At 45.2% G+C, this 11,951-nt stretch overlaps 1 protein-coding gene across 1 annotated transcript in view; it reads left to right on the forward strand.

Annotated features, from left to right (window-relative positions):
• Nucleotides 1-10,633, forward strand: part of ESYT2 (extended synaptotagmin 2) — a 106,720-nt gene extending 96,087 nt beyond the window's left edge. Inside the window, exons 18-22 of the mRNA XM_037735937.1 lie at nucleotides 2,362-2,460; nucleotides 3,931-4,062; nucleotides 5,413-5,518; nucleotides 7,308-7,357; nucleotides 7,527-10,633. Coding sequence (XP_037591865.1) covers nucleotides 2,362-2,460; nucleotides 3,931-4,062; nucleotides 5,413-5,518; nucleotides 7,308-7,357; nucleotides 7,527-7,572 — 433 coding nt within the window. The 3' untranslated portion in view covers nucleotides 7,573-10,633. The remainder of the gene's footprint in view (nucleotides 1-2,361; nucleotides 2,461-3,930; nucleotides 4,063-5,412; nucleotides 5,519-7,307; nucleotides 7,358-7,526) is intronic.
• The last annotated feature ends 1,318 nt before the right edge of the window (nucleotides 10,634-11,951 follow it).

An 11,951-nucleotide genomic window follows, 5' to 3' on the forward strand; every position in this document is an offset into this window, starting at 1 on the left:
TGGTCTTGAACTCCTGACCTCAGGTGATCCACCCGCCTTGGCCTCCAAAGTGCTTGGATTACAGGCGTGAGCCACCGTGCCTGACCCTCAATTGGTGTAATCTTATAGTAACTGGAAGAACTTGAGAGTGTGCTACTGTTAGTGCTCACTGCATCTCGGACTTTCGAAATGAAACCTGCCATTTTCCAGGATTTAATAATCATTTAAAGATGAGAACATGATGGTGTAATAGGTTTCACAAATAGGAAAGAGAAAGACAAGAGGCGGTGTTGGGACACTGCTGTGTGCCTGGGCTCCTCCTAGGAAGGCAGACGCAGAGCTGGCCTGCAGGCCTCGCTGCGCTGCCTGAGGAGCCCTGGCCTCCTGTTGCGTGGAGACAGAGCCTGCTCTTCCGCATAGTCAGATCCCCTCACCACTGCCCGGTTTGTCTTCGGATGTGTCTGTGTGAGTTCCGGATTTAAGCCCCATGACTCATAGGTGTGTTAAGGTTTCTTTAGATAGGAGGAAAAAGTCATCTGTAGTTATCACAAGCTTCAGATGTTAACCTTTTCCTCTTGGTGGAAGAAACAAAATTGACCTTTGAAATAGTTCTCCCTGTGTGTTGTTATAAGAGGTGTGTTGAGTGATAAGAAAACAGTAAAAGAAACGGAGGCAAAGGTGGAAGCATGTTTGCTTCTGAGCCGTTAGAAAAAGCACATGCAGACTGTGGGGCTGGCACAGCCACTCTCCCCAAGCCACACTCACTTTTTGCTTTCTCATGTCCAAACTATTTTGGAATAAAGAAAACATTCTTTCTCTCTTGCTCCAAAAGGAAATGGAATTTTAAACAAGGAACCACTTTTTCTCGGGAGCTCAGTGACAACTGGTCTTGTTCTGTGGCCCTACTCAGGAAGTGGAAATTATCTCAGGGGCCACGGAACAAGACCAGTTGTCATTTCGTGGATCTGTGTTCCCTCCTTGAGCAGAGAGAAACTGAAGGAAGCGTGCTGCAGTCTCATCAGATGGAAAGGGAGCGCGTGGCTTGCATGAGGCTTTGAGGCGGGACACGCAGATTCAGGTAGGACAGGCTAGAAACTTATCAAGGACCACAGAGCTGATGCTTGTATTAAGGACACTGTGGCTTTAACCTCGGGCGCTCAATTGGTGAATCATAAGATCTGCACATTAGAAAGGAGACTGTTTCTTAATAGAGTTGCAGGCTGCAGACCAGCCAGCCTGACAGGCTGGGAAGCAGGCACCTCGGAGGAGGAAGGATAGGGTGGGAGCTGGGTGCAGAGCACACGTCCTCAGCAGGTTCCAGGGGGAGCTGTGACCGCCACAGAGCGCACAGCCTCTATAGAACAGCCAGCAGCAGTCCGTGTTCAGAGTCTGTCATCAGGAGAAAGTTCTGAAATCAGCCTCTTGTCAGTCAAAGCTGCGTTACCACAGTGGAGCAGGGGTCAGTGAGTCAGCATCTGGACCAGGACAAGGTGTGGTTACTTTAACACTGCTGCTGTTGAGGCGGGTGCTTGTTTAGCTGCTGGAGAAAGAGACGCCTTGTGCCAAGTAGAACCCAGCTTATTCTTTCTTACCCTTGCCTGGGATGGCCCCAGGTCTTCTTTGTAGCCTGGTATCTTACTGCCACAAAGAGTGCGTTCCTTCAGTCTTCGGATCTCTGTTGTAGCATTAACGCTGGTCAGTTGTTGTGTCTAAACTGCAGAGAGTGGGGTATAACCTCCTATCCCGTCGTGGTCAGGAACTCAATGTTTAAGGTTTCTCTGGGGTCCCCTGCGTCCACTTATTAGGGGTGGGGTGGGGGCTTAGGATTTCATTTTTAGTTCTGAGGGCCCTAACTTAAAAACTGTCAGTTGACTGGGCGTGGTGGCTCATGCCTGTAATCACAGCCCTTTGGGAGGCCAAGGCAGGCGGATCACCTGAGGTCAGGAATTCAAGACCAGCCTGGCCAATATGGTGAATCCCTGTCTCCACTAAAAATACAAAAAATTGGCTGCGCATGGTAGCGGGCACCTGTGATCCCAGATACTTGGGAGGTTGAGGGAGGAGAATCACTTGAACCCGGGAGGCAGAGTTTGCAGTGAGCCGAGATTGTGCCATTGCACTCCAGCCTGGACAGCGAGCAAAGCTGTCTCAAAAAACAAAAACAAAAACACCTGTCAGTTTTGAATAATGAATTTATATTGAGCCTTCACGTGAAATATTCATCTGGTTGACTCATACCCAGAAGTTTCAGATGTTTAAGTTCATGGGTAATTTGACTTTTTTTTATCAGAATGAAGTTATCTTATTGTGTATGTTGGACCAGGGAGTCACAGCGTTTTCCAGTCTCAGGCAAGCTGGTGACTTTCTGCTCTTTTCCCACAGTGGGACGACCCTGGGACAGTCTCCACTGGGGCAGATCCAGCTGACCATCCGGCACAGCTCGCAGAGAAACAAGCTGATCGTGGTTGTGCATGCCTGCAGGTGGGAGCCGGGTCGCCAAGCGCCCGCTGCTGAGTGTAGACGCTGGATAGGATGACGCAGACATCTGCCTCTAGGATTACCAAATAGCCATTTATGTTTCGTTTCGAAAGGACAAAGCAATTAGACCCCTAGAGCCGGTGCTCATAAGGGGTGTCACTGCCTCACGCGGCACATGACAATGTTTTGGTCATCAACGTACAGCGGTCCCCTAAGATTGTACCATATTTTTACTATACCTTTTCTGTGTTTAAATACATGAATGTGTTATGTCACAATTGTCTGCAGTATTCAGCACAGTAGCATATGATACAAATGGGTAGCTTAGAATAGGAGGAATATATATATGTGTGTGTATATATTTTTTTGGAGGCAGAGTTTCACTTTGTCACCCAGGCTTGAGTGCAGTGGTGCGATCTCAGCTCACTGCAACCTCCGCTTCCTGGGTTCAGGTGATTCTCCTGCCTCAGTCACCCAAGTAGTTGGTATTACAGGTGTGCACCACCTCGCCTGGCTAACTTGTATTTTTAGTAGACACTGGGTTGGCCAGGCCTCCTGAGTAGCTGGGACTGTAGGTGGAAGCCACCAGGCCTGGCTAATTTTTAATTTTTTTGTGGAGACGCTGGTCTGGCCTCCCAAAGCACTGGGATTATAGACATGAGCCACCATGTCTGGCCTAACCAGGAAAACTTTAACTTGGTCATTATATTATTTTAATAAGTATAAAGTCAGGTGACACTGTTGCTTTAATTGCATTTGGTTAACAATGTTACTGTGGGCTTAGGAGCTGTTTTCCTTATATGCAATTTTCTCTGTCCCATTAGTGGTTTAAAATGTGATATAAAAATTGGGAGTTCATAAATAGCTGTAGGAAACAGGAAAAATTAGTGCCGTTTGGAAAGATGCTATAACTGTAGAGTTCAACAAATCACTCTTGAGAAGTTCATATGTTCTTGCCACTAAGATAATAACCATGGGGGATACTGTTTTAGAGGAGTCTAGCAAAACAATCCCTATTATACTTTGGATTCAGTCAGCAAGTGAAGAGTGTGGGGGCCCGTGTTAACTGGCCACTTGACCATGTTTATTGCAAAGGAGGCAGGCAGCCCAGGCAGGTCTGTGGGCAACTCCTGGGGGCCTGGCTTGCTTGGCTGTGAGAGAGAAGGCAGCAGAAGCATTGTGAAAAGATAGCTGTCACTCTGTTACAAGCAGAGACCAAGGACCTAGAATGTCCTCCAAACTCTGGGCTCTAGAAATGGAAGCAGAAGTCGCCGCTGAAAGCCACAAAAAAGTTTGGGAGACGCCACCAGGCAGCTGTCAGGGGAGGCAAAAGTGTTTCACGCATTCTGTTCCTTGTTGCTTCTCGGTTTTTGGATAAATATGAAATCAGAGCTTAATAAAGCACAGCTGAATGTGCTGCTAATTCTCTCTTTCTGAATCCTAATACGTAGTATTCTCGGTTTGTGTTATAAGAAACCTCATTGCCTTCTCTGAAGACGGCTCTGACCCCTACGTCCGCATGTATTTATTACCAGACAAGAGGCGATCAGGAAGGAGGAAAACACACGTGTCAAAGAAAACATTAAATCCAGTGTTTGATCAAAGGTACGATATTTTATCCAACTGAGGATGCCTGGTTGAAATGACGGATCAGAAGGCCCATGACTAGAGCTCATAAGTCAGCTGTTGAGAAGTTCAGTCAGAAACCAAATTTTAGCAAACATACTTCTGAAAACAAGTAAGCATTTTGAACTTCATGTAGAAGCTCTAAACGTATTTAAATTATAAACCCTGTGGACAGGGAGAATAATGATTAAATAAAGATCAAGTTATCGATGGCCCTGAAGAACTCATTTTTGGGGGTAACAACTATGTTATCAATTAAAACTGAGAATTGAAGGATACATATATTTTTAATTTTATTTTAAAGTAACAGTAAGCCCCAAACATCTTAAAATAAGACATGTTGGAAAAACAGCTGTATTTCCAAAAACAGAAAACATAATAATGAAAAGGATGATACTGTTCTGCATTGTTGCTAATCTCTTTAGTGGTCTGGCGTAAGAGAGGCTGGAGTCTGCTTCTGTGGTCAGGCTGATTTGGTGACCTCTTAAGAGGGTCTCAGAGACCCCCCCAAGGATCATTGGCCCCGACTTAAAGAGCCACCAATCTATACCAATTTGGTATCTTGCATAATTGTCCCTGGTGCTTCAAAACCCACCCATGTTTTGGGAAATGATAATACAGTTGGATGGTGTTGCTATTTGTTAATTCAGTTTACATTTCATCTTTAAACATCCTCCTCATTCGTTGTACTTTCATATCAGTAGCTTTACCACACATCAGAAACTGGCAGGCATGCATCAACCATCTGGAGACTCCACATGCCCATCTGGGTTTCCAGCTCTGTGGCCTGGGGCAGGCACCCCCAGTCCCAGCAGATGCCCTACAGACGCTTTAGTGCAGCATCCGGCTGAGCATCAGGAGTGCTTCGGAGGCCTTCTCCCTCCTGCAAAGCTGCAAGCACGAACTTTTTTTATTGGAGATAGTGGAGAAAGGGCCTGAAGGCTAAACCAGAGTGACTGGAAAGCCTATGTGAGTGGGCTGTTCTGGAATTGCTGTTGTGTCAACACTGTCCCATATTTTAACCCCCAGGAAGAGTCAGACGTGTTCAGAGATGCTCCTCACCCACTCACGAGTGAGCCAGGGACAGTGGGACCCAGATATCTGTGGGATGCCAGAGCCTTTGCTTATGTGTGGGAAATGAAAAAATGTTGGTTTTTGAGTCTTCCTGAAATGCCGGATTAAAACATTTAGTAGAAGAACTCAGTTTTATAATAGAAAACAAACATGACATTTGGAATGGTTTCGTGAGCAGAAATGACATTTTTAGTTATAAGAAAAAAGAGCAGAATAATGGATAAAATTAAGTTAGGCTCTTGTTTCCTGTTTCAGCTTTGATTTCAGTGTTTCGTTACCGGAGGTGCAAAGGAGAACTCTCGACGTCGCCGTGAAGAACAGTGGCGGCTTCCTGTCCAAAGACAAAGGGCTCCTTGGCAAAGTAAGTGCCACAACGAATCCTCCATCAGTTCCGGCGCTTTGTAAAAATTGAACGTTTACCTGCAGTGTGTGTTCAGACCATATCTGTGTAAGCGGAAAGGGTGAGATTACCAGGTCAGTGCTTGCATATAAATTGTGGGCTGTAAAGACAGTCAACTAAAACGTCTGTGCTTTCTGAAGATGTTTTAAGTTATTTTAATTTTTTTATCTATTCAGATTATTGATTCATTAATTGTACTAATACCATGAACTTCTAGTAGAAGAAAAGATGATTTTTTTTTTTTAAGTATTCAAATTTTTGTTCAAGTATCACATTGAAGGGAAATACACAGGAAAATAGTCTCTTACAATTCTGTCTCCTCAACCGGTGGCACTGCCCTTTTTCTGAAGTTCATCGGCTTTATTGATCTGCATTTCTTCCAGTCTTTGTTCATATTCACATTTAACTTTGGCACGTGGGTATAGGTTATTTAAGAGTGAACGGGGCTGGGCGCGGTGGCTCAAGCCTGTAATCCCAGCACTTTGGGAGGCCGAGGCGGGTGGATCATGAGGTCAAGAGATCGAGACCATCCTGGTCAACATGGTGAAACCCCGTCTCTACTAAAAATACAAAAAATTAGCTGGGCATGGTGGTGTGTGCCTGTAATCCCAGCTACTCAGGAGGCTGAGGCAGGAGAATTGCCTGAACCCAGGAGGCGGAGGTTGCGGTGAGCCGAGATTGCACCATTGCACTCCAGCCTGGGTAACATGAGGGAAACTCTGTCTCAAAAAAAAAAAAAAAAAAAAAGAGTGAACGTAGGGTTCAGCGAGGGAGGAGGAGATTTGAGTCACAGGCGTCTTTTGTCAGCTGTGCTGTCGTGGAGGGCACGTGGGCTAACACTCCTGTGAGTCTTCTCCACTGATACTCCATCATAGCTAAATTTTAAGACTGCTGGTTGCATGAAGGATTTCTTAGATATAGTCACCCATACAGATTACAGGTGCTCACAGGGGTAGAAAAGACTGAAAAAATAAGATCCCGGGCCGGGCATGGTGGCTCACGCCTATAATCCCAGTACTTTGGGAGGCCAAGACGGGGAGGTCAGGAGTTTGAGACCAGACTAGCCAATATGGTGAAACACCGTCTACTACAAATACAAAAATTAGCCAGGCTTGGTGGCATGTACTTGTAGTCCCAAGCACTTAGGAGGATGAGGCAGGAGAATCGCTTGAACCCAGCAGGTGGGAGTTGCAGTAAGCCGAGGTCGTGTCACTGCACTGCAGCCTGGGCAACAGAGTGAGACTGTGTCTCAAAAATAGTAATAATAAAAGGAACCTCCAAAAAAGGAGAGTCCATATTCTAGATGAAGACAGACAACTAGAGAGATGAGAAGAGGTGGTTAAAGATCTAAAAGACATTGCTTTAGCCTTTCTTTCTGTCTCTCTCTCCTCCCCCCGCTTCCCTCCCTTCTTTTTCTTTCTTTCTTTGGAGGCAGGGTCTCTAGAAGTACAGGCTGAAACACAGTGGCATGATCATGGCTCACTGCAGCTTCGAATACCTGGGCTTAAGCAATCCTGTCTCAGCCTCCAGAGTTTCTGGGACTATGGCACATGCCAGCATGCCCAGATAATTTTTTTTTTTTTTAATTTTTAGTAGAGACAAGGTTTCACTATCTTGCCCAGGCTGGTCTCAAACTCCTGTGCTTAAGTGATCGTCCTGTCTTGTCCTCCCAAAGTGCTGGGATTATAGGCGTGAGCCAGTGCCCCCAGCCCAGGCTACTTTAACAGACTACTATTTTAAAAACCCACAGGTATTGGTTGCTCTGGCATCTGAAGAACTTGCCAAAGGCTGGACCCAGTGGTGAGTGTCCCTGCTGCTGAAAGAGAACCCCAGCCTGTAGCTAAAAATGCCTTCTGGGGCCCGGTGGGTAGTGTCCCCAACAGACGGGGCAGAACCCAACACGCATCTGACGGACTTTTCATACTTGGCCCTGCGTGTGTCACCACCTTCCCGTCACTGTCTTTCTCAGGTATGACCTCACGGAAGACGGGACGAGGCCTCAGGCAATGACATAGCCGCACCAGGTGGGAGGGAGGCCCCTCTTCAGCGGAGCACCTCCACCTCTACCCGGAACACACCCTCTCACAGATGTACCAATGTTATTTTTATAATTTCATGTGTTTAGTTATACATACCTTAATAGTTTTATAAAATTGTTGACATTTTAGGCAAATTTGGCCAATATTATGGTTAAATTTTATATGTTGGATTTCCTCTAGGATTTCGCCAGTTCCTACAATGTGCAATAGGGTGATGATAGCTCTTGTGTCTGTAGACTCTGCTCAGCTGTGTCTGTAGGAGGCGGATGTGTCTGTGCTTTATTATGGCCTTGTTTATATATCACTCAGTATACTATGCCATGTAAATAGACTATATTTTTTATAATCTTTACATGCTGGTTTAAATGCAGAAGAAAATAGATCAAGGAAATATATATTTTCTTCTAAAACTTAATAAATTCTTGTGACAAATAGTCATTTTCCTCTTTGCAGCAAAAAGTTCTCAGTGACCTATTTTGTGGCATTTCTTTTTAAAAAGAAAAGCTGAAAGATTAAATGTTAGTATGTTTCTGCCCATTATGAATGATGAAATAAAGTATTCAAAATATTAACATTTTCATAAATACAAGGATGTATTATTGAGAAGTAAGTTGAAGGGCTTATAAGGAAAAATGTTTTATAACTGAGTAATATAAGATATTAAGAGAATTGTCATGGTTCATAAATTATATTGTACTAATCTGAAATTTCTTACGTAAAAATGAAATGTCTTAAGTTTATTTTAATTGCTGTTATAACTTACTTATGAAACAGTATACAGACACCTTGTTCTTTTCACCTTGTTCTTTTCCTAAAATATAAGAACAGACTTTCAATGTTAGCAATTAAGCTACTGCCAAATAGTCATGAGCATTGTTAATTTTCAGTGTCTTCCCAGCCTATAAAAAAAAGAAAGTGCACGTTGTCCTTTTAAAGGTTGTGAGGTAGATTGGGACGCGTAGCTAGGAAATTGCATTAGAAACTGAAAGCTCGATCTCTCATTATTGTCGGGAACACCTAGTGTGACATCACACATAGGATGTGGGAACTGTGAGCCGATGTGCACCGGCCACCACCAGGGTTGAGGGTGCCACAGCTGCGAACACAGCCCCTGCTGCTCTCAACAGCCACTTCCTAGCTGCCTCACTTTATGCCACGACTAACCTTAATGTTAGGATGCTGTTATGCAATGTTTATTCTGTTTAGACTATTGAAAGCATGTTTATGTACTTAAGAGGCCCCCAGACCTCCTGTGAGGTGAGGCTCTGTTGCAGTGTCATAGGCTGTGGTGTCTGTAAAGAAAGAATGCACGTATGTAGATGATTAAGTGTATGTTGTAAGCTCTGTGCTGAAAATGGCTTCTGTAGCCATGAAAACATCTTAAAGCTATGTATAAATGTCTGAGGAAAATACAGCTTTGTAATTGAAATCAGAGCTCTTAGCTTGTTTCATGGAACTATGTGACTTGTGGGTAACTCATGACCAAACAAACCAAAGTGCCTGCGGCAGAGGCTGGTGGCTGTCTCCACCCACCTCTCCCTTCTAGCAAACCGTGATTTTGTTTCCTTGTATAACTTACACTTTGAACCATGGGTTTACTTATAATGGGGTCTGTAGCTTCACAGCACATTTCATGTAATCATAAGACTATAATCTGTCTTCTACATGATGGCATTTGACTGTAAAGCCTCTTTATACACCACTTCCAATGTTAGTATATAGGGTTATTCGGGAAGCATATGAATACGTTTAAAGACACATATGAACCTGTATGCACACAGAACATTTAACTATGATATTTATGGAAGATAGGTAATAACATTAAATCTAGTTGCTTTCCCATGCTATTAGAATTTTGAAGGTTTTTTTTAAAATTAGGTATGCTGAAAGTCTTCTGTCATAATCTATAAAGAAGTGCTCATCGAAATTGTAGCAGCCAGTAATTTTTACCAACATCCCATTCATCTGAGTTCTGCAGTCCTGTGTGTCATCTGCTCCACGCATATTTTGCTTGATGGAATGCTTTGTGTAAGCCCTGAGGCAGAGTGGACACAACTGAAGGTACAAAGCCCAGAGGAAGCAGTGGAGTAGCACTGTGCCTGCCCGAGGCAGGGGAGTCAGAGAGCTGCCTCAGGGGCTGGAGGTCCAGAGGTGCTTGCCTCCAGTAGCCATCTCCATTCTCTTTAAAAGGAAGGAAGGAAAGGGGGTGGTTGTGAGGGACCGAAGTACCTCCCAGGCGCTTCACACTCCAGGGTCCCAGTGACATTGTTCTCAAAATGTTAATTTTCGGTTTTAATCAGTTTAAGAAAAGGGAATTTTATCTTTTCTACCTTGAGCCAAGCCAGTGAAGGGAAAATTAATTAACTTAGTAAATTTGAAGTGCAGCTGTCTTAGCTCGTACATGTGGGTTCTTGTCCTGTGCCTTAAAGTAGGAAGGTGTTTCCAAGTTCAGATTAAAATAGAAGCAGCCAGTTGGGTGCAGTGGCTCATGCCCAGCACTTTGAGAGGCCAAGGCAGGCGGATCACCTAAGGTCAGGAGTTTGAGACCACCCTGGCTAACATGACAAAATCATGTCTCTACTAAAAATACAGAAATTAACTGGGCGTGGTGGTGGGCGCCTGTAATCCCAGCTAGTACTTGGGAGGGTGAGGAGGGAGAATTGCTTGAACCCAGGAGCAGATCGCGCCATTGCACTCCAGCCTGGGCGACAGAGCAAGACTCCATCTCAGTAAATAAATATATAAATAAATAAAATAGAAGCAGCAGCTTTGTAGCTGTGTTTACTTACCATGCACGGTGAGAATTCCTTTTTGCCTGCCCTCCTTTTTCAGGCACCTAAACCAAGTGCAGGCCTGTGTGTAGCTGTGTGTTTATTCTGTGGTTGCCGCATTTATTCCACCTGCAGCTGGACTCCCCGCTGCAAAAAGAGAGCAACAGTGGGGGGCGGGGGTTAAAACGTAGAGACTGTCTTTTCTGTTCAACTAATTTCACATGACAGTGCATGTATTTATTCAATAAAACTTTTACGTTGGCTCACTTGTGATTTGTTTTTTGTCTTTTGAAGGGAAGTGTTCAGTGTGCAGTCAGATCATTTGAAAGGAGACGTCGTGTACTGTTTTCATTTGCTCTCTGCACTTGCGCTGTCAGAACAGCTGACGTTCTTCCTGTGTTTCCCATCTCAGTCTGACTGTCCTCTGCCCAGCACATTACACTCTGCATGTTGAAAACAGCTCTTCCAAAGGATCGTCATGAGTAGAAAAAACAGACTTTAGGCCGGGCACGGTGGCTCAAGCCTGTAATCCCAGCACTGTGGGAGGCTGAGGCGGGTGGATCACGAGGTCAAGAGATCGAGACCATCCTGGTCAACATGGTGAAACCCCGTCTCTACTAAAAATACAAAAAATTAGCTGTGCATGGTGGCGTGTGCCTGTAGTCCCAGCTACTCAGGAGGCTGGGGCAGGAGAATTGCCTGAACCCAGGAGGCAGAGGTTGCAGTGAGCCGAGATCGCGCCATTGCACTCCAGCCTGGGTAACAAGAGCGAAACTCCGTCTCAAAAAAAAAAAAAAGAAAAAACAGACTTTAAATGTGTGTTTTAACCAGGGCACTGAGAAGTGCAGCAGGGGCTGCTAAGATGTCTGAACATTTGAACACACTGAGGGTGATACTGGAGTATCCCTTACGGGTCCATTTGTTACTGGTGGTTGGGATTGATTCAATGAGCCCTTGTTTTCCTCGTAGCGGCTCAGCATTTAACACTCTACACTTCCTTTCTCCTTTGCAGGGCTGTTGGCCCCACAGGGTTGTGGGGTGTCCCTTATGCTGTGCTGAGGTACAGGATCCAAGAAGTCGAGACAGGACACTGAAGAACTGGAGAAGAGCAGCTGAACTTGTGGGGGCCACGACACCTTTGAGCGGGGACAGGCGAGGCCCCGGATGTGCAGAAGCATCTGTATTTATTAGGTACAAGCAGGGGGCAGAGGCATGCGTGAGGTCATCATCTATAGGCTTAGTGATAGGGCATACATAATCATGGAGTCACAAGCGAGGGGGCCACCCCATCATGTCACCTGGGCAGAGAGGTGGGCTGTGAGCAGTAGGGGGCCGTGCCGTGTGCAGTAGTAGAGGGTCGTGTACAGAAAAGGGGTCCACCCCCATTAGGTCACCGAGGCAAGGAGGCGGGCTGTGCAACAGGTGTAATGTGCAACACTTCTTATCTGGGGGACCAGAAACTTCAAAGGATTTCTAATAGAAGGATACCGTAAGCCAATGCAGTGGGAGCTCACAGGGTGTACAGCTGCCGTGACTGGTCACACCAGAGGGATTCTTCTCCCTCGGTTATTTGTGGGATCTCAG

This window comes from Cebus imitator, unplaced genomic scaffold (assembly GCF_001604975.1).
Source record: "Cebus imitator isolate Cc_AM_T3 unplaced genomic scaffold, Cebus_imitator-1.0 Scaffold20, whole genome shotgun sequence".
In the NCBI taxonomy this organism is placed as follows: Eukaryota; Metazoa; Chordata; class Mammalia; order Primates; family Cebidae; genus Cebus; species Cebus imitator.